General features: G+C 48.2%; 1 protein-coding gene across 6 annotated transcripts in view; it reads left to right on the top strand.

Moving 5' to 3' along the window:
* PLRG1 (pleiotropic regulator 1) overlaps window positions 1-22028 on the top strand; it is a 204895-nt gene that overhangs the window by 152367 nt on the left and 30500 nt on the right. For 4 of the 6 annotated variants that reach the window (XM_085863551.1, XM_085863547.1, XM_085863546.1 and 1 more), the window contains one exon: window positions 9814-9953. In XM_085863551.1, coding sequence (XP_085719677.1) covers window positions 9814-9953 — 140 coding nt within the window. Of the gene's footprint in view, window positions 1-9813; window positions 9954-21592; window positions 21700-22028 lie in introns of all 6 variants that reach the window. The other 2 variants (XR_015053148.1, XM_085863548.1) reach the window with 1 other exon arrangement.

Raw genomic sequence — 22028 nt, 5'->3', positions numbered from 1 at the left:
CGCTCTATGCACATTATTAGTTCATTGTGCATTTGTCCAACCCGTTATGAATAGACCTAAATCGTAAAAACAAGCTATGGCTCATTGTTGAAAAAGCCCCATAAAAATTAGCTGCGAAGAACTTCGAACAATGGTGAAAAGATGTCTCCTACCCGTGGACACACGGACGCAAGGACGATCCATCATAACCCACACCCTCCCCCTCACGCTCGCCTACTACTGCCAACATGAACAAACTACTACTAATACTGATACTGATACTGATACTGTTACTGCTGACATGGACATCAACTCAAAAAGGACTCGAAAACACTGTTGGGTTCCCCTTTTATGAGCAGCATTTTTATATACCAATTCCCAAAACCGCTGGGAACACGTCTTTATATGGCAGTTGTAAGCTAGAAACACGTTCATTTATTTTTTTTTGTCGACCGGAAGACGTCATTGGAATACATCTACATACGTCGATGTGTGTTGGGACTACGTAAAGAATTGGTTCAAAGCACGTCAAACATAAGTTAGAAATAAGTTTCGCGTAAAAAAAGACATTACCGCGACGTGTTTCGACTTATGAGTAGCTTATAAGTAGCGTTTGTGGACGTGTGTAAGCGTCCACATATCGTGTGTAAAACTTATCCCCATCGCATGCGGAACGTGTGTCATACGCCAAGTACGTCCAACAATTTTGAACATGTTTAAAATTTCTTGACGTACTCTACTTACTACGACGTATGATAGCGTACTTTAGCGTTCTACTGACGTATACCAAACTTACTCATACCATATTTGACGTGCCCCAACGTTTTAGACACATTTTTCTTAGGTCGGCATATGCTGGCAAGATCGCCAAGGTGTGACCGCGATGTTGTCACTTCCATTTCTACGGCAGTTATGATTCGAATCGTTGTGCGTCAGCCTTTTAATAGGCTACGTCACGACATCGTCGGCGATGTGTGCAACGCGCTATGCCTAAGTTAGACTATCGTTGGGCATCGGTTGTGTAGGCCGACAACAGGTTCAGCATTCGTTGGCATAAGTTATCTATAACACAACGAAACATTCTGTGTCCGTTACCAATGCGTTATACATAAGACCAAGTCGCTATGAATACGTCCGAATCTTAAAAAAAAACATCAAATGTTCAACGTAAGCCAGCGTTTTACATACATTTTAATACGTTGCCATCGCTGGCTAAAACGTCAAGGTGTGACCGGGCCTTAAGCACGCTACACGAACGTTGTTCACACTTCACAACACGTTACTTGACAGTTCCTCATACGTCGAAACACGTCATACGTCGATTTAACTCATTCAATGAAAACAATTTCAATTGCCGAGCACCAGTGTACAAAAACAATCGGCTAGTGACAGCCATTTATTTAAATCGTTTAGTGTGAATCATTTCAATCGTCCAGTGGAAGCGATTTAACTCGTTCAATGGAAACTATTTCAATTGCCGAGCACCAGCGTCCAAAAACAATAGGCGAGTGACAGGCATTTATTAAAAGTTAAGTTGCAGCGTATGAATAGAAAACCTCATGTAATCGTCAACGATACGCTGACACGCTATGCATACGTTAGACTACCGTTGGGCATAGGTTTTGGACGCCTAAAACACGCTAATCAATCGTCGGTAGAACTTATGTATAACTTATTGAAGCGTTCTGTGTTCATTACTAGTACATTATGCATTTGTCCAAGTCGTTTTGAATGCTTTTAAAACGAAACAAAAAAATAGTTCATTGTGGGAATGAGAAAAAAAAAATTAGCCGGAAAGAACATCGAACAATGGTGCAAAGTAGTCTCCTATTCGTGGACGCAACGAGCATCCATCATCACCCACACCCTCCCCATCACGCTCACCTACTACTCCTGACATGGACATTTTTCTACTACCAATACTACTACTACTACTACTACTACTACTACTACTATTGACACGCTCACCTACTACTACTACTACTACTACTACTACTACTACTACTACTACTACTACTGATACGACTGACATTGACATCTACTCAACATGGAGTCTGGAACACTGACGGGTTCCTCTTGTGAAGCCCATTTGTATATACCAATTCCCCTAAACACTGCCAAATCGCCATTATACGGTAGATGTAAGTTAGAAACACGTTCAGCAAGTTCTGTGGTCGTCCGGAAGACGTCAATCAAATTCGTCTACATACGACGATGTGCGTTTGAGATAAGTTACACATAGGTTCAAAGCACGCTACTCATAGGGTCAAAGCACGCTACTCATAGGGTCAAAGCACGCTACTCATAGGGTCAAAGCACGCTACTCATAGGTTCAAAGCACGTTACTCATAGGTTAAAAATTAAGTTTCGGGTATGCTAAACATTACCTCGACGTGTTTCGACTTAGGAGTAACTTACATGTAAAGTGTGTCCAATGTGTGTCAACGATCGCGGAGCGTGCCAAGAACTTATGCCAGCGTATGCGGAACTTGTGAGCCATACATCGAGTACGTCGTAAAATTTTCAGCATGCTTGAAATTTCACGACGTACTAGACGTACCACGGAATATGACAGCGTACTTCATTGTTTTTCAGCATGCTCCTAACGTATACACAACTTACCCATACCGTATTCGACGTGTGCCAGAGTTTTAGACACATTTTTCATCGGTCGGCATACGGTGGCTAAATCATCAAGGTGTGACTGTGATGTTGACACTTCCAATTTTCAAGCGGTTATTATTTAAATCGGCGTGCGGCAGGTTTTTAACAGAGAACGCCACGAGTTCGTCGGCAATACGTGCAGCGCGCTATGACTAAGTTAAACTATCGTTGGGCATAGGTTGTGAACGCCGCCAACAGGCTAAGCATTCATTGGTATAAGTTATCTTTAACACAACAAAACGTTCTGTGCCCGTTACTAATACGTTATGCATACGACCAACACATTATGAATATGACCAAAACTTTTTTAAAAACCTCAAAACTTCAGCGTACGCCAACGTTTTACATGCATTTTTATACATTGCCATTCCTGGCTAAAACGTCAAGGTGTGACAGGGCCTTTAGATGTTTAAAAAACCGAAAAAAGTCTTTTTTTTTGGCCATTTCAATTTTTCTGCCGCAATTGATTGATTTTCCACGTCGAGACTTTTTTATTCACAACCTGATCAAAATAAGACAAAGGCAGACAGGTGGACGTTTACAAAGTTTCTGATAAAAATTTGACTCTGATATTAGATGCCCCAAAAAAGGAAGAGCTCCATTGGTCCCAAGGCAGCTGCAGCTAAGCAAAAACACAGAGACAACAGGAGACTGAAGAGGAGCCACATGCCAGGCTAAATAAACAGGCACAGTGGCAAAAGCAGCATCGACAAAATGAGACTGAAGAGGAGCGATCAGCCAGGCTCAATGAACAGGCACAGCGGCAACAGCAGCAGCGACAAAAAGGGACTGAAGAGGAGCGATCAGCCAGGCCTAATGAACAGGCTCATCGGCAACAACAGTGGCAAGCAAATTGAGACTGATGAAGAGTGTGATGTAAGACTTGAGGCATTAGGCCCAGCTCTTGCAAATATCTTTGTAAGCTATCATGAAATGCAGAAACTGACTGGTCGGCAAGGGGTCGATTATCCCATTGTATACTATCGGTATGTTGATGACATTTTTGCTTTGTTTGAGTCTCGGAAGGCATGTGACAATTTCCAGGCATGGCTCAACTCTCTCCATCCAGCGCTGAAGTTTACCACGGAGCTGGAATCGTCGAACACGTTACCGTTTTTGGACGTGTTGGTTGATGGATCCAACCTTGGTTTCACAACATCCGTCTACCAGAACCCGACTTTCACAGGGCAGTATACTCGGTGTGACTCCTTCAGCTTCACGAGAAACAAAATTGCCTTGATCAATATCCACAGATGTTTTAGAACAGATGATTTGTTCAGCTTGTAATCTTCCTGCTGAAATTGACAAAATCATGAATATACTCGGTGAGATTGGTTATCCTGAGCATATAGTTAAGAGATACATACACAAGTTTCTAAACACGACAAAAGATTGGTCCGGACAAATGTATCAGGATGTCCTGGAAAGGGCAATCATCATGAAGGTTTGAGGTACAAATCAAACATATTGTGTCCAACACGTTTCTGGCTGTGCAACCCCGAGTAATCTTTACCTCTCACCATTTGCTGATGTCAGTCAACAAGGATGTACTTCCCACCTCACAAACCAGCAATGTTATTTATGAGTTTAAGTGCCGATGCGAAGCTCACTATGTGGGCCGCACAACACTAAGATTGGCTGATCGGATCAAACAACACATCCCCTTGGCGATTCGAAGAAAGATTGTGAGGATAAGAACACAACCAGTGCGAGCATGTAGAAATATCCAGCAACCACTGGCCACTGTACCTGCTTCATCTGCCATTGCACAGCACTTGGTTGCCAACCCTATCTGTGCAGACCAGTACAATGCAGATATGTTCAGGATATTGAGCCAAGGTCGGAGCTCGTTTCATTTACGTATGTTGGAAGCAACCTTCATCCTTACCACCGATGCAATATTATGTCGTCAAAAGGAATTTGTACGATCTCTGTGTCTCTTTCAGCATGGAAAGTTCAAGGGAGGTACGGTAACAAATGGTGAATGGACCTTAGGGGAAACCCATCCCCGCTCTCTCCAGGATGTGGTTGCAAACGTCAATCATCGACGAACTCTGCTCCAGCCAATGGGAGCTCGAGGTGAAGATGATGAGCCGACCTATGGGAGTTCGGATGAACCGTGGCGTCATTACGGTTGAACCATTATGGCGCCGTAAGCTTTGGGCATTTGCCCTTTCGTCTCTGGGGATTGAAGAACCAAATCTTCATCCCCAGAGTGTATTTTCTCGCCTGGCTCCGATGGTCTTACCTGTGCTTCATCTTTACACCCGCCAGATGGAGCTGCCGGCACACGAAGGCATGGACCCATTCCATATCCTCCTCCAAATGACGGGCGTAGCCCTCCCCCGATGATTTATCAGGATGTTCTGGCAATGGACTGCATAGCAGGTCAGTGGGAGCCCGCAGCTCCCACCAATACATGAGCAACGCTGGCCACATGCGGTGGCTCTGTGCTGGCTAGTTCTGTGGGCCATCAACAAATACGGGAGATGTTCGTCCCAGTCATCCTGACGGGTGGTGGTAAATATGGTCAGTTGTTGTACTAAGGTCCTGTTGAACCTTTCCACCATCCCATCAGATTGAGGTTTTGAGGGCGTTGTCCTTGTTTTCTGAATTGACAAGAGACTGCACACCTCTTTTAATAATTGGCTTTCAAAATTTTGAATCTGGTCGATGTGCAACTCTTCTGGAATCCCGTGCCGGCATACAAAACCTTCCATAAAGGCCTGTGCCACAACCCCAGTTTCTTGATTGGGGAGCGCATAGGTCTCCGGCCACTTGGTGAAATAGTCCATGACCACGAGGATATTTTATTACCCTGGCGGGTGCAGGGCAGTGGTCCTACAATGTTCATAACCACCCGCTCAAGGGGAGCCCCCACCTGGTGTATTTGAAGGGGGGCCCGCATCCTCTGTGCCGGTCGCTTTTTAGCAGTACAGGTGTCACATGCTCGACACAAGTCCTGTATATCGCGTCCCATATTCATCCAATAAAACCTCCGGTGGTCCCGAGATGTTTTTGTCCTGCCCAAATGGCCGCCGGGGCTGGTACCATGTAACTTGTAAAATGGTGGTTTTAAATTGGTCTGGGACTATAATTAGCCAGGAAGTTCTTTCGGAGGGAATTTCCACCAACTTGCGATACAAGATATTATTTTTCAATTCTAGGGTCTTCCACTGAGCCCATTTAGCCTTTGTCCGTGCTCCGAGGGTGGTGGCTTCCTCCCTACTGGGTCTCTTACCTGCCCCTATACCGGCCCTAATCCTGGATCTTCCCGCTGGAAATGTACTCCAAGCCAACGTTCCAAATTCCTCATCTGCGGTTAGTGGCAAGGCTTGCTCTGCCACCCGGGCTGCAAGGGTGAAGATCTTATGGGAGAGGTCTGCCAATTGGTACCTGTCCTCATGTCACGTACAGAATTTACATTTTTCTCCCAGCCAAGGGCATCGAGAGTGCATCGGCATTCCCATGAGCTTTACCGGCTCCATGGGTCACACTGAAATCGTACTGCTGCAACTTTTCCAACCACCTTGCAATTTGGCCCTCGGGTTCCTTGAACCGTAAGAGCCATTGCAAGAAGGAATGGTCAGTTCGAACCAAAAATTTCCGCCCACACAAGTACAGGTGGAAATGGTTCATGGCAGACAGCATAGCCAATAACTCTTTGCGAGTGATGCAGTAATTTCGCTCGGGCTTGCTCATGGCCCGACTGTAATACGCAATCACTCTTTCCACGCCCTTCTGTGTCTGAGACAAAACTGCATCCAATCCTTCCTGGCTCGCATCCATGTACAGGGTAAAGGTCCCATTATCAGTGGGGTATGCCATAATGGGTGCGGATGTTAAACACCCCTTCAGTTTGAGGAAGGCATCATTGCACTCCTGTGTCCAATTAAACCTCGTCCCCTTCTCCGTAAGCCGGTGAAGGGGCCTGGCTATCTCTGCAAATTTGGCCACAAAGCGCCAGTAGTAGGAGCAGAGTCCACAAAAAAACCCTGCACCTCCTTGATGTTGCTCGGTACGGGCCACTCCTCAACCCCCTTGACTTTACCTGGGTCGGTTTTCACCCCCTCGTGACCTATCACGTGACCGAGATAGGACACTTCCTTCGCAAACAAGGTACATTTTTCTGGGCTCAACTTTAACCCTGCCTGTTTGAGACACCCAAACACCTGGTCCCAATTAGCTATAGCCTGGAGGAATGTTTTAGCGTGCACCAGGACTTCATCCAGGCACACCAGGCATGATTGCCATGGCATGCCGCCCAGTACACGTTCCATCAATCGTTTAAAGGTGGTGGGGGCATTAGACAAACCAAACGGCATCACAGTGAACTGATACAGTCCCTTCCCTGTAGAAAATGCCGTTTTCTCCTTCCCTGTCTTGTCCATCTCCACCTGCCAATACCCGCTCTTGAAGTCCAAAGTTGAGAACCAATTTGAGCCCGCAACGGCATCGAGGGTATCGTCAATTCTCGGCAGAGGTGATAGGAGTCTTTGAGTGTCACGTTGTTAAGCTGGCGATAGTCCACACAGAAACGCATGGTCCCATCTTTCTTTTTAACCAGCACAACAGGTGACATCCAAAGATTTTGAGGACTCAATGACACCTGCATTCAGCATCTTTTCTACCTGCTCATCAGCTTCCTCCCTCTTGCTCCAAGGGAGCCGTCGGGCAGGCTGACGAATAGGCTGGACCTCATTGGATCTGATGTTTCACCAGGCCCGTATGTCCAATATCCTCGGGAAACAAAGATAAGATTCCCCAATACTGGTTAATTAGTTTGTGTAAGGCCTCCCGTTGGGTTTCCTCCAAATCTGCACAACTCCGGTTAGCCATCTTGCAAATGGGATCGGGCCAATTCCTTTCACATTCTAGAGATTCCCTCCGGGGTCAATCCGGCCAGATGTTCTCGTCTCTCACCTCTGCGGCATTAATAACTGGGTGCAGTCTGCCACCTTCGTGCCCCATCCTTTTGTGCGTGGTTCTGTGCGAACATTAATTACCCTGACGGCCACCACAGGCCCGTCAGTATTTACAAGGATACAGCCCATTACTAAGCCTGGGATTGGTTGCCCCACCAGCTGCTCGACCAGACCACAGGGTTGCCGCCAGGTTAGGTGAGCCCGCCATCGTGCCAGGACTATCGCCTTGGCACCCGGGGGAATGGTCACTGGATCGGGAGCCTTCAGGTCCACCTTCTCGTCTGTGCTCACACCCTCCAGTGGCAGCTCTTCTAAACCCAACTGCATGATACCCTGGGCCAGATGGATTTTACATTCGCTGGCGGTTAACATATCCAACCCTAATAGACATGGGTTGCACACCTCCGCCACCCAAACCTCTACTCTCTTTTTTAACGAACCCAACTTGAGGGTCACAAAACCACGCCCTATGATGAGAGCCGTTGCCCCGGAAGCCAGCTGCAGGCTATGATTTTCCTGACAGCAGACATCATCCCAGCCGTCTATGCTCAAATCAAGGATCACAGGGCTGATGATTGTGACGCTTGCTCCTGTGTCCACCACAGCGTCTACTCCTACGCCGGCAATTTTATACCTAATTGTCAAACTACCAATGCCAATTTGGCCACAATAAATGACCTGTCGCATCGATGAGGACACTTTTCCATCTACCACAGCCGAACATGGCCCTGTATGGCCGGCACATACTAGTTTCCCTGGCCTGGTGGGGTTGTTGAGGGCTGACTAATCCGGTCCGTATGGGACGGAGTTGGTGGGCCTGGATAGCGGTCTATCACTGCGTGGAGCTCTGCAGTCCTGCGACAGGTGACCTGTCAGACCACAATTACAACACCTTACCTGATAAGGTGTATGCCTCCGATACTCCGAATTCCCACCCCCCCTGTAATTCCGAGTTTCAGCATTTATCGGTGGCCTACTGGGTGCCATCATCGGAGCCACCTGCCATGGTCCAGACCTCACCAACTGGCGGTTTACCATGCCCCGAACCATTTCCACCAGGTCCACCCTCCTTTCGGGGGTGGCTCCTCCATGGACCCACTGTTGCGCATAGAGCCCACCAGTCTCACCGCTACCGGGCGGCGCTCACCTCCCCGAGTCAGGGGCCTTGCCGTTTCATAGCGTGCTGCAGCATCAACCACCTGACTCATGGTGGGTGGGCGCCACATGGCCAGCTGAGCCCCACAGTCAGAGTCCGACAGGGCCTGGATGAAATGGTCCAGCGCCATTCTTTCCTGCACGGATGCTGCCATGTCTACATATGCAATCCCTACTGCACGGCGAATGTCGTGAGCCAATTCCACAATGGACTCCTGGGGTTTCCTTTTTCGGTTTACAAGCTGAGTTTTAACAAGCTCGCTCTGCTGTTCTATGCCGAATCGGTTGTTTAGCGCCAAACGGAGGCCTTCCAGTGTAATGGCCCCAGGGGGAAGGGTGGTCAGAACCATGGCCACCACACTGTGCATTGCTGCTGCAAGGTGCATCCTACCTTTGGGCCTCAACCGTTATCCCTACACACGTGATCGAACTGCGCCAAGTATGCCCTCAGGTCGCTCTTGCCGTCATACGGTGCGAGCTGCACCGCACGGCTTCCCAGGGTTCGAATCCCATACACCGGTCCATAAGGGACCGACGCTGTGGCGAATCCTCCGGGTCCACACGGTGTACCGTGCATGGGGGACTCATGTCTCTCGTCTGTCCAACTACCCGCTACTCCGATCTGAGTCAATGCCTGAGCAACATTTTCTCACTCACCATCACACTCCACTCTTATACATTCCGGTTTACTTGCTCTCAGCAGACACTCAGTTACATTTTCACTCCACACATTGGGCACTCCAAGAAACCCCCGGTCTGTCACCCCTAAATTCGCCAAACACCCATTTGCATCATGCACATAACCAGACTCGCCATGATTCACCTTCACTGTACTCACCTCCTCCCGGTTTGTCTCAAGGACCTGTATCCTCATCGCTTGATCTTCCAGCACTTTGTCACGCTGTAAATATAACATGTTCATGCATTCAATAATCTCCTCCTTTACTCTACCACCTGTTTCTTCTTGTTTTGCTTTAATTTCAACATCTTGACAATAATGCCTCATTTACTGAGAATTGCAACCTCCCTCCACCCACATCACCCCCTCTACCTCCCCTCACTCTTGCTCTCTGTCTTCTATGTCTGTCAGGTATATGTTTGCCTCTGCATCACCGGACAACATAAAGCAGTGGAAGTTTCCTGATGGGGTCTTCATTCAAAATCTCTCTGGCCACAATGCCATCATCAACTGCCTTGCCATCAACTCTGATGGTGTTCTCGTGTCAGGAGGTACAAATCACCATATATGCCCGATTTGAGAAATATTTGATGCATTGTGGCTGTCATCTTTTCTGTTTTGGTTCGTTTACTTACTTGACATTCCCATCTGAGCTTCCCGATATTGTTGTGCAGTGCTTATGTTGGATATATATATATATATATATATATATATATATATATATATATATATATATATATATATATATATATATATATATATATATATACACACATTGTTACGGTTGTGGAAATTCACAGGACACCATATAGGTCCTTAGATCAGTTATGTCGATAAGTCTGTGTTCAGATAGATTTCCCCACCGATGTTTAACGGGAAATTATTCGTGTGTAGGGCTGTAATCTTTGAGGTAGCCGTTTTTCTTTTGCTATCGTTATTTTGGACCAACCGCATTTCAACCACCACAACCACCTTCTCCACAATGCCAACCACAACCACCTTCTCCACAACGCCAACCACAGCCACCATCTCCTAAACCACATCTCCCCCAAGAACCAACAACGGACACCATCTCCTCACCTTCAACTCCGCAAACGCCGCCATCTTAGCACCAGCCATGGCGAGTTCCCAACGAACAGCATCGCTGCAAACAGACGTGGGTGTTTCCTCGTTGCGCAGGGACGGTGATTTCACCCACGTCCACTCTCCTTTGTTGGCGCTAGCGACGGTGATTTCACCCACGTCCGCTCTCTCCGAACCTCGCATTGAAATCGGATCAAGAGATCGAAGGGGGGTGGAGCCAGCGAGGGGTCAGAGATGAGAGAGCGGAGATCAGACCTGGCCTCACGGGCCCTATAAAAAAGCGCGCAGAGCGCCAAGCTCACAGTCGGTCTGGGTTTGGAGTTGTGTGAAGATCAAGGTTCGAGTCCAGTGGAGGGCAGTGGAGGTCTGGGTTCGCCGAGGAGCCAAGGAGCGCAGCCAAGCCTGCCGTGCCGTGCAGAACTGCGCGTTCGTGTGTGGGACGTGGAGAGGCTGGAGAGGGGTCGCCAGCCAGCACCGAACGGTCCGAGGTGATCGGGCTTCAGGACAGTCCGAGCGACGCGGAGGGACGGACGGGCTCTTAAAGAGAGCATCAACTCTAAGAGAGCAAAGACCCGTTCATTCCTCGGAGGCGTTGTCGGCTGAGCCCGAACCACCAGGCCGCCCGACGAGGCCTGGGCTGAACCGTGATCACGCCGGCTGCCGTGAGGATGGGACGTCATGGGTCGCCCCAGCGAGGCACCACAAAGTGAAGGTAACCAGCCCGGCCTCTCGGAGCTTCTGCGGTCATCACAGCTCCGTGCTCATAAAGACCCAAGAGGTCCAGTCTACCCCTCGTCTTTCCTGGGGTTTTTCCTTGTTTCTTTGCATGAACGTTGTGGTGCCATCTCCTTAGGTAGAACTGATGTTAAGTGCAAGTGACTGCACATAATAAATATACGGTTGTAGTCTTTTTCTTGTTCGCGTCTTGTCCCTACCCCCATTCATTGCATGCTTGTACATCTCTACATTGCTGCTTTGACCGTATATGTATGCAAATATATGTCCTTGTGTGAATATTAACCCGTTTGTCACGTCCTTTTCCTTCAAGTTGAACTGCCGTATTGCATTCGAAATAATAGCTGGCTTTTTAATAGCCAATATTAGAATCGGAACCAACGGGGCTTTCGCGATAATATCCCGCTCGGTTATCCCAAAACAAAGCAAGCTGCTTAAGCGGCTCGTTTCCAAGCTAGCACCGTTGAGGTGCAGTCTCTCGGTAGTCTGCCCGCGTGATTAATTAGGTCATTCGGCAATCGGACCCTGTAGCGCGGGTAGAGTGTTGACTTGGCTGTGGTGTGTATTAAAAACACACCCGTAGCGGGACTTTGGCATTTGATCCGGAAGGCTGCGTCTGGATTGCTCGTCTCGTGGGCGTACGGCTGCGTTTCGGCTAAAAGCGGCTGTTCGCACGCCGGCGGGTGGGAATCTATAACACTGGTGTCAGCGAGCGGAAAACAAACTCTCCCGTCTCCAAACAATATTAACGGAGCCGGATCAAGGGGGTGCGAGGCGACCCTCCGGTTCCATTAAATTACGAGCGTATAAATTGTTCCAATATGCAGAATGGCAGTTCAAGGCGAACAGGAGCAGGAGGGATTAGGAATGGATTTAGAAATAGTAGAATCCATGGCCCAGGACGAGATCCCCGTGCAGGACATTCCTATGCAGGTTGAACATCCCCCACAACTGAACCCAGAGTCTGAAATGGGCGCAGCGGCGGAGGCCGCAGTGTATGACACCCCCCTCCCCTCCTCCGTCAAATTCCCTCCCCAGTCCCCAGCGAGGCCGCGCCCGACCGAGGCGATTCGGCTTAGTCGGGGTTGGCTGAAATCAGCCAAGTGGGGGAAATGTTTATGCAGATGATGCAGTCAATAAAAGAGATGAAGGATAACATGGCCACAAAAGATGGCATGGAAAACAATATAAATGAAAATGCGTGCAGGATGGAAAACAAAATGGATAAGAATATGCAAGCACTACGGGGTAAGATGCGGCGTGTGGGGCAAGGCCTGCAGCAGGCATAAAGGCGATTGCGTGCAACAAAACACGGACAACGGAGCACAAAATGGCGGCACCACGTGGCAGTACGACCGAACCGACAAGAGGGAGTGTGAATTGTGTTGGCCCCGCAATGGAGACGGGGGAGGTCATGACGAGAGACGCCGACACAGTAATCCGGGAGACATGTAAGACGAGACTCGTGCAGGTGACAGAGAAAGTGACGGTGACGCAGAGGGAAGAATTAAATGGGGTTACTGAGACGTGTATAAGACACGTAAAGACGAAGGAAATAGAATTAACAGAGACACGAAGGGAGAGGCAGGAATTAAAAGAAATAACAGAGACACGGGAGATAGAGGGTGAAGTGAATGAAACTAAAGACGAACGCACACAGATGGTGGTAGTGGAGGACAATGGAGGCGAGCTGGCAGAATGTGTCGTGACCCGGTGCGAGCAGCAGGGTGGCCCTCTCCAGGAACGAGGGGAGGGAATATTCCCCCTTGAAGCAGATCTCGACCAGGTGGGTCTGGTCGAGCTTTGCGAGTGAGAGGGGGTGAGTGCTGTAGACGGTTACACACGTAGCTTGGGGGTGTGAAGGCCCCTGGACCCTAGTGGTAGCGCAAAACCCCAGCGTGATTGGTTTGAAATGTGTGTTTACGAGTGTGGCGAAATGTGTGCTGAAACGTGCGCATAGCGTTGGTGGAAGGCGTTGTGTGAAAGAGACAGTGTGTATGAGCGAAATGGCGGGCGTGAGTGAAAAGGTGTGTGTGTGCAGGAAACACCGAATGTGGAAGGAACAGCGTGTGTGAGGGAAACGGCGTGTGTGGTTTCGAAATGCGTGAGTGAAACCGCATGTGTGAGAGCGCTGTATGTAAGGGAGATGACGGTCAGCATGCGGGAACACGCAACCGCGTGTCCGAATGTCATGGTGAGGTGTGTGAGTGTCATGGCACGCATGAGTGCGTGCGTTGAATGGCGACGACGACGGGACCAGACGAGGGACAAAGGCTGAGTAGCAGCCCTAGCTGTTTTGGGAACCGTGCCGGGTTTGCACAGCAGCGAGCGTGAGGTCCGTGCTGTGCTACGCACAAGGCCGCCACGTGTGCGCCTGTGCGAGTGAAATCCGGTCCGGAAACGCACGCGGTGGATGTTAGCCTATCCCACGGACGGACAGAAGCTAGGCTGTGATTGTGAATTTGGACCGGACGGGTTCTCCACACGAGCGTGTTTGCAAAGCTCCATAAGCAGAGCACATATGCTCGCGTGGGGAACCCCTCGAAACGCGAGGCTTGCTTGGGATGCGCAGGGTGACATCGTGGCTGCATGGTTGGAATCCGGCAGGAGGGGAATCCCTGCCAAATGGTACTGTCCGAGAAGGAACGAGGTGCGCGAAGCGCGAACAGCTGCCATGACGTCACGGGGAAAGAGCGCAGGTTGCGAGTTGCCGCGCTGGTGCACGCATAAAAGAAGAAAAAAAAGAGTAAAGCAAGCCTCCCCGTTTCGGGTAAACAGGATTCCCAGACAGAGGGTGGAAGACTGCCCTGCTTGGGGCACAGGATGGCACTAGTTAGGGGGAAGGGTTAGCTTAGACCGGCTTCATGGGGCAGGGATAAGTCCTCATGGGGCCCGTGGAATTGATTAGTTAGAGGGATTTTAGTTTAGATTTAGGATGGAAAATAATTTTGGATTTGGAAGACAAAGACTGACTTTGAGTGTGTAGAGGGGACGTAGCTTAGCTACGTAGAGTTAAAAGGATGTGCTGTATTGTAAGGGATGACGAGGGAGCACAAGTTAGTTGAGGGTTTTAGTGAAGAAGAATGGCAGTGATCAGCGATGTGAGTTGAGAAATGGAAGGAAACTTGATGAGTGAGTGAGGGCCAGCGGGTCTGAGTGTATGGAGTGAATGTGGTATGCATGGTGCTATGAGTGATTGGGGGGAGGAGTGATTCCCACCCAAGGGAGCCTGGGGTCAGTGTAAAGTGAGTTAGTGGGTTAGTCAAATTGACAAAATGGAGGTCGTTTTGCTGTTGGTGGGAATGTCGGCTCGAAAACCCGTTTGGAGGGGTGCAGGAGCCCTGTTGACTAGAGTCCCTTTATAGAGAGAGTAGCGACAACGATTTGATGCCATTTTGAGTTCATTCAGTGTGGTGCACGTGCGGAGCCGCCGAACGGTGCTAGTGCATTGAACCGTGTATTCCATGATGTTCTCCATGTATGAGAGATGGGAATTGGCTTTTCCATGTTGATAATGAACAAATTATGTGAAGATGACAAAATGGAAGATTTATGACAACTAAGAGCCATATGATAAAGAAGAAATTCAGACAGCTCGTTGTGATTTAACAGTCACAGACATTTAGAACCATGACAAAGAAGGAATGGACTGGACAAGTCCACGTGCTGCTTATTTCAGCCTCATTTTAATTTCAGGGAGGCGAGAGCGAGACTCGAACTCCCACCTCCCTGTTTATACGTGTACATGTACAATACAATGTTAACACTTATCTTTGTATTTCTGCAGTTGTTTGACCTTGTTTATTGTGTTTGGGTATATATTTGTGTTTGTTTAATTTTCATATTTAAATTATTAATCTAAACTTTGCTGCATGTTGCCGATCATATATTAATCCCACCAAAAATAGATTAGCCCACCCTACCCGGCCTCTCTCTCTCTCTCTCTCTCTCTCTCTCTCTCTCTCTCTCACTCTCACTCTCACTCTCACTCTCACTCTCACTCTCACTCTCACTCTCACTCTCACTCTCACTCTCACTCTCACTCTCACTCTCACTCTCACTCTCACTCTCACTCTCACTCTCACTCTCACTCTCACTCTCACTCTCACTCTCACTCTCACTCACACACGTACTAATGCACACACATACAAATTATAAATTGAAAGTCACAAACACAAGTTAATGTCCTCACTCATTCAAATCAACAGAGACAAATACATACATTCAATGCATGCCCCTCCCCTCTCATGCCCCCCATGCCCCCCCTCCGAAGGTAAAAGCCAGTCCCGACCTTTCTACACTCAGAAGTTTGATGGGCTCCCTTCTATGCTTCTATGGGGTGTTGACCTGTTTCGTATCCTGCGATCTGGCAGTCTACATGCACAACAATAGATTTTAAATCTTTGGTATAACCTACTCTTAAAAGCTAGGGTTGTGGTTTAGGGTTAGGGTTAGGGTTAGGGTTACAGTTAGGGTCAGAATTAGGGTTGCTGTTGACCCTAACCCTGCCTTTGAAGAGTGGGCCGTGTTAGCCCGTGGGCCGAGTTAGCCCGGATCCGTTCTCCGTTCATTCGTCTTTGTTTTGACTTTAGTTTGACTTTGACTTTGAGTCTGAGTCTGACTTTGGAGACTTGATCTAGCTCGAAAACTCCAACTCAAACTTAATTTTAAATAAAGATGCCTTCCCCTTTCTTGTGCTAATTAATCCACGAGCAATGGATAACAAGCCTGGAAAGCCAAAGCAAAGGCCAGTCTCACTCGCAGCACACAAGTATACGCATATGGGACCATGACCACCGTCACACTGACCTGGCAGAGAACTGACGAAGTTGCCTTCCATCCAACACGACCGACTCTGTTCTCCCAGATTTTCTGTCTTTTAGCATCTGATGGAAATCTATACATCTTGAATCCATTCTCAGTTCTATTTGTGCACCCAAAGGCACAACAACCTGTCATTTTGTCGTAAAATTGATGTAAACCACGAATGAGAACGCTGCGTACAGCGGGAACGTTAAAACGTGCCTGGTATGTGTCCGATCCGGTCCGCGATGGACTCAAAATGGCTCCATGCAATCACGTGACTAGATTTTTCCGGACCCTCTATGTCGCTACTCTCTCTATAAAGGGACTCTACTGTTGACGGGCTGGGAGTGTGGCTGCAAACGGTGAGTATCGCTTCGTGGGTACCCCGGGCACCAGGCTAGTTGGCCGCGGTAGACCAAGGGCCCATGGGGGCCGGGATAGTGTAGTGGGCCCGCATGATGCAGGGCCCGGGTGCCATTGGCCGCGTGGGCAGTGCATTGGGCACGGGCACCCGGGGAAGGGGCCCGTGGCGCCAGCCTGCCACGTGAGCATCGAGGGGGAGTAGCCGAGGAGGGCACTCCCCAATTTTTAGGGAGCTGGTAGGCTCGGAGACAGTCGCAGGGCCCGGGGGTGCCATAGTAGGAGAATCGGCAGAGGGTAGTTCCTGCCAAGGGAGCCCCGCGTCCCAGCCATGAGACCGTGCAAGGGCACGGATGGAAAATTTGAGGGCAAGGCCCAAATTTGTGAGGACACTAACACAGGTGACGGGAATCTTGGTTGGTAGAACCAATAGTTTAAGTGACAGGCGCTTTTGGAAAGCCCCGGGGTAGTTTAAGGTTAATAAATGTCAGGGTAGATAGGGAGATGTACCCCTCCGCACCATCCATCCCTTCGCTCTCGTTGTGGGCCGCTGGACTCACCGTGGTGAAGTCGATCGCTGAGATCTGAGGAGGCCATTCTGAGGCTTGATTGGGCCTCGACACAAGACACTCGCTCTCCTTTATTCCCCTCCAGGAAGGGAATGTAGGGGTTGGGACTAGGCTAGGACAGGATTGGTTAGCCGGACAGAGACTATAAAGGGGGTTAGGGAGACGAATTTATAGGGGAAATAAAAATAAAATAAAACAAAAAAATAAGATTGGGCTAAATTATTTGTGTTATGCAAATTAAGGGAGTGGGTATGGACAGAGACAGGCAAAGGCGATAGGTTGGGAGGGAGACAGTGGGGTAGGTCCGAGCCCATCTTCCGAGTGGCCAGCACCACCGCACTCCCTCCACGAACCTCCAGAACAGGGTAAGAGACCGGTCAGCTTCACCTGCCGGCCTGTTTTTGCTACAAGGCCTGTGCCGGCCAGCTTCACCTGCTGGCCTGTTTTTGCTGCAAGGCCTGTGCCGGCCAGCTTCACCTGCCGGCCTGTTTTTGCTACAATGGCCTGTGCCGGCTTTGCCATGCCTTGTCTGCCTGCCTTTGCCTTTACCCCATGCCTGCTAGCCCTTGTTTGCATTTGCCCCATACCATCCATCACCATGTGCGCCAGGATCATCGCGCAAGTTGCAGGGACTGCCTTGCAGGCAGCCGCACAACGGGACTGCATTGAGCAGCCCGTGCATTGCTCATTTGTGTTTGCTTGCGTCAGTACCATCCAGTATTCTGCAGGGACTGCCTTGCAGGCAGCCGCACACGGGGACTGCATTGGTGCAGCCTGTGCACCGTTTGTATTCACTGCGCTCATTTCAGGGGGGAGGCCTAAGACTGCATTGGACAGCCGGCCACATTCCCCGTTTAAACCTGCATTTGTTTCATGAGCCAGAGACTGCATTTTAGCAGCCTGGCTCCCTGCTTCTCTTTCCCACAGACTCCATCAGTCCTGGGCCATGGTTTAGTGTAAAATTTGTAAGTGAGGTAAAATTGTACATGACTTTTGCGCCCCCTGCATGTTTGGCGTAGCGCCGGCAATTTATTTAAGTCGTCTGCATGAGTGGGTTTGTTTAGTTAGTTACTCAGCCCGTAGGTTACTTACTTTTGGGACACGGATACACCAAATGTCGCATTCAGGGATCCGAAGGTAAATCGTATTAGGGAAAAACTTACACATGATGGCACACGAAAATTCGACGACTTGGGGACGAGTCTGTAAAAAGGGAAGGGGGTAGTATTACGGTTGTGGAAATTCACAGGACACCATATAGGTCCTTAGATCAGTTGTGCTGATAAGTCTGTGTTCAGATAGATTTCCCCACTGATGTTTAATGGGAAATTATTCGTGTGCAGGGCTGTGATCTTTGAGGTAGCCATTTTTCTTTTGCTATTGTTATTTTGGACCAACCGAATTTCAACCACCACAAGCACCTTCTCCACAACGCCAACCACAACCACCTTCTCCACAACGCCAACCACAGCCACCATCTCCTAAACCACATCTCCCCCAATAACCAACAATGAACACCATCGCCTCACCTTCAACTGCGCAAACGCCGCCATCTTTGCACCAGCCACGGCGAGTTCCTAGCGAACAGCATCGCTGCAAACATATGCGGGGGGTTCCTCATTGCGCAGGGACGGTGATTTCACCCACGGCCACTCTCCTTTGTTGGCGCCAGCGACGGTGATTTCACCCACGTCCGCTCTCTCCGAGCTTCGCATGGAAATCGGATCAAGAGATCGAAGGGGGGCGGAGCCAGTGGGGGGTCAGAGATGAGAGAGCGGAGGTCAGACCTGGCCTCACGGGCCCTATAAAAAAGCGCGCAGATTGCCAAGCTCACAGTCGGTCTGGGTTTGGAGTTGTGTGAAGATCAAGGTTCGAGTCCAGTGGAAGGCATTGGAGGTCTGGGTTCGCCGAGGAGCCAAGGAGCGTGGCCAAGCCTGCCGTGCCGTGCAGAACTGCGCGTTCGTGTGTGGGACGTGGAGAGGCCGGAGAGGGGTCGCCAGCCAGCACCGAACGGTCCGAGGTGATCGGGCTTCGGGACAGTCCGAGCGACGCTTAGGGACGGACGGGCTCTTAAAGAGAGCATCAACTCTAAGAGAGCAAAGACCCGTTCATTCCTCGGAGGCGTTGTCGGCTGGGCCCGAACCACCAGGCCGCCCGACGAGGCCTGGGCCGAACCGCGATCACGCCGGCTGCCGTGAGGACGGGACGTCGCGGGTCGCCCCAGCGAGGCACCACAAAGGTGAAGGTAACCAGCCCGGCCTCTCGGAGCTTCTGCGGTCATCACAGCTCCGTGCTCATAAAGACCCAAGTGGTCCAGTCTATCCCTCGTCTTTCCTGGGGTTTTTCCTTGTTTCTTTGCATGAACGTTGTGGTGCCATCTCCTGAGGTAGAACTGATGTTAAGTGCAAGTGACTGTACATAATAAATATATGGTTGTAGTCTTTGTCTTGTTCGCGTCTTGTCCCTACCCCCATTCATTGCATGTTTGTACATCTCTGCATTGCTGCTTTGACCGTATATGTGTGCAAATAAATGTCCTTGTGTGAATGGTAACCCGTTCGTCGCATCCTTTTCCTTCAAATTGAACTGCCGTATTGCATTCGAAATAATAGCTGGCTTTTTAATATCCGATAATAGAATTGGAACCAACGGGGCTTTCGCGATAATATCCCGCTCGGTTATCCCAAAACAAAGCAAGCTGCTTAAGCGGCTCGTTTCCAAGCTAGCACCTTTGTGGTGCAGTCTCTCGGTCGTCTGCCCACGTGATTAATTAGGTAAATCGACCATTCGGCAATCGGACCCTGTAGCGCGGATAGAGTGTTGACTTGGCTGTGGTGTGCATTAAAAACACACCCGTAGCAGGATTTCGGCGTTTGATGTGGAAGGCTGCGACTGGATTGCTCGTCCGGTGGGCGTACGGCCGCGATTCGGCTAAAAGCGGCTGTCCGCACGTCGGCGGGCACAAATCTGTAACAATATATATATATATATATATATATATATATATATATATATATATATATATATATATATATATATATATATATATATATATGTTTTTACAGTCGTGAGAAAATGTTTGTGAAACGTTGAGAAGTTTCTGTATTTCTGTATCAAGTTGACCTAAAATATGATCACATCTTCATCTATGTCCTAATGTGTACTATGAGAGCCGTTTGACTGTGTGTGTGTCCTTGCATGAGTGCGTGTGAGCATGCTTTTGTGCCTGCTATCTCCTCATGTGGGTGGGTTTCATCAGGAGGGAAAACAGAGACCATGAGGTCTCAAAGTGTGCGTGTGTGTGTCGTTGATTGGTGTCTACATATGCGAGTTTCAGAATGTGGAATGGATACCTCCCAGGGTGGGCTCAAAGTATCCACCTTCTTTTTGGTAAGGGGTCACGATTCATGGACCAAACTGTGAATTTTTCAGTTCTAAAAGTTTTGTGCTGAGGGCTGACTGCAGGATCATCACTGAGCCCCGGACAGCTTCCAACTGTAGTTTGTCATAATGTTCTATTCTATGGTTTCTAATATCGCTGTGAGGTTCTTCATCGTCATTCCTGTACCTCCAACTATCACTGGTACAACTTTGGCATTCTTCAGCTTCCAGGATCTTTTCACTTCATGCTTGAAGTCTTGGTATTTGGTCATTTTCTTGATTTCTGCATCGTTTAGTCCAAAATCACTGGTATTAACACCTCAACTTGCCATGCCTTCTCCTCTTTTTTATTTTTTGTACCTAAGTATGATATCTGGTCGCAATGCTTTGTTTTCGATGTTGTCGAAGAAACCCCCCAGTCTCCGATGTTGAAGAAACCAAACTCCAACTGAGGATCGATGCAACAGACCTCAAATCTTTAATACATGTACATGGAAAAGGGAGCAACCTTTCTAATTTGTTTGTCCTCAAAGTAGGGTTCTTAGGTTTGAAGAGGAAAGGAGGGAGGGAAAAGGGGGGAAGGTACATTGTCTTTCTTATCCAAGTTTGCAGAGGAAAGATGGGAGGGAAAGGGGGCATTGTATTTTTTAATCAAGTTTGTTGAATAAAGGAGGAAGGAAAAGGGTAAGAATGGATGCATTGTATTGTAAAAGCAGAGGAAGAAAACAAGATGATAACTGAATTGAAGTGAGGGTCACATTCAAACATAAGATGAGGTTTTTGCTGAGAAAGCACACAAGCTCTCTGTCCAGCTCATTTTTAATGGAAAACAGATACTTATTACGGCTAACACGGACATTCAATACAAGAATACGAACGAAGGAGTTATATAATTGTCTTCCAGAACTCGTTATGTTTCCAAGTAACATAAGAGTTAATTTTATCATCAGCAGAGATACATATACTGTTAATTGGATTTAATAATAAGCAACATAATCCTTTTAATATTCACTGTTTAGCAAGCACATGCAGAAGTTCATCAGTAATAGCAGTACATATGTGTTTTAAAAACAAAAGCAGGCACATTAAGCAAATTATATAAACTGCGAGTGTGTAAATGTATAATTGTAAATCACTAATGTAATTTCACTTCTACATTCCCCCTTTATCCTATGGAGGATAACTACTTTCTTTATTTGTCCTCCATTCTAATTTTACACAGTCTTAAAAATTCATTGTCCCCTTTTGTCTGTCAGGTACAGCCCAAAAATTGAGCCACCAGTACCACTCGGAGTGGCCAAAGTTCATGGGTACCATATGACAGCTCTGCTATTCAGGAACACATTTTGCCTGGTAGCAGTCTGTAAGTAGTAGCTTTCACCCTGATATTTGATGTTGAAAAGATCACCTATTGGTTCGTTTTTTAACAATATGTATATGTTGTATAGACGTACTCGGCTTCATAAGATCACATATAAGCTCTTGCAAACAGTTTATTTTGCATTTACAGCCACCATACATTACACTGTAATCATCATCAATATGAAAATAACTTGACTTTTCCTCAAAATAAATGAATTCATTTCATCAAAAGAAATGAACTTGATCATGGAAATCATTAACTTCATCAATTGCAGAAGAATAATTAATAATGATAAAATTCATCCACATCATCAGCATCATTATGCACAA

This window comes from Eptatretus burgeri, chromosome 18, assembly GCF_056783735.1.
Source record: "Eptatretus burgeri isolate ZD-2024b chromosome 18, Ebu_testis_v1, whole genome shotgun sequence".
Classification (NCBI taxonomy): domain Eukaryota; kingdom Metazoa; phylum Chordata; class Myxini; order Myxiniformes; family Myxinidae; genus Eptatretus; species Eptatretus burgeri.
This window is presented reverse-complemented; position numbering and strand designations above follow the sequence as displayed.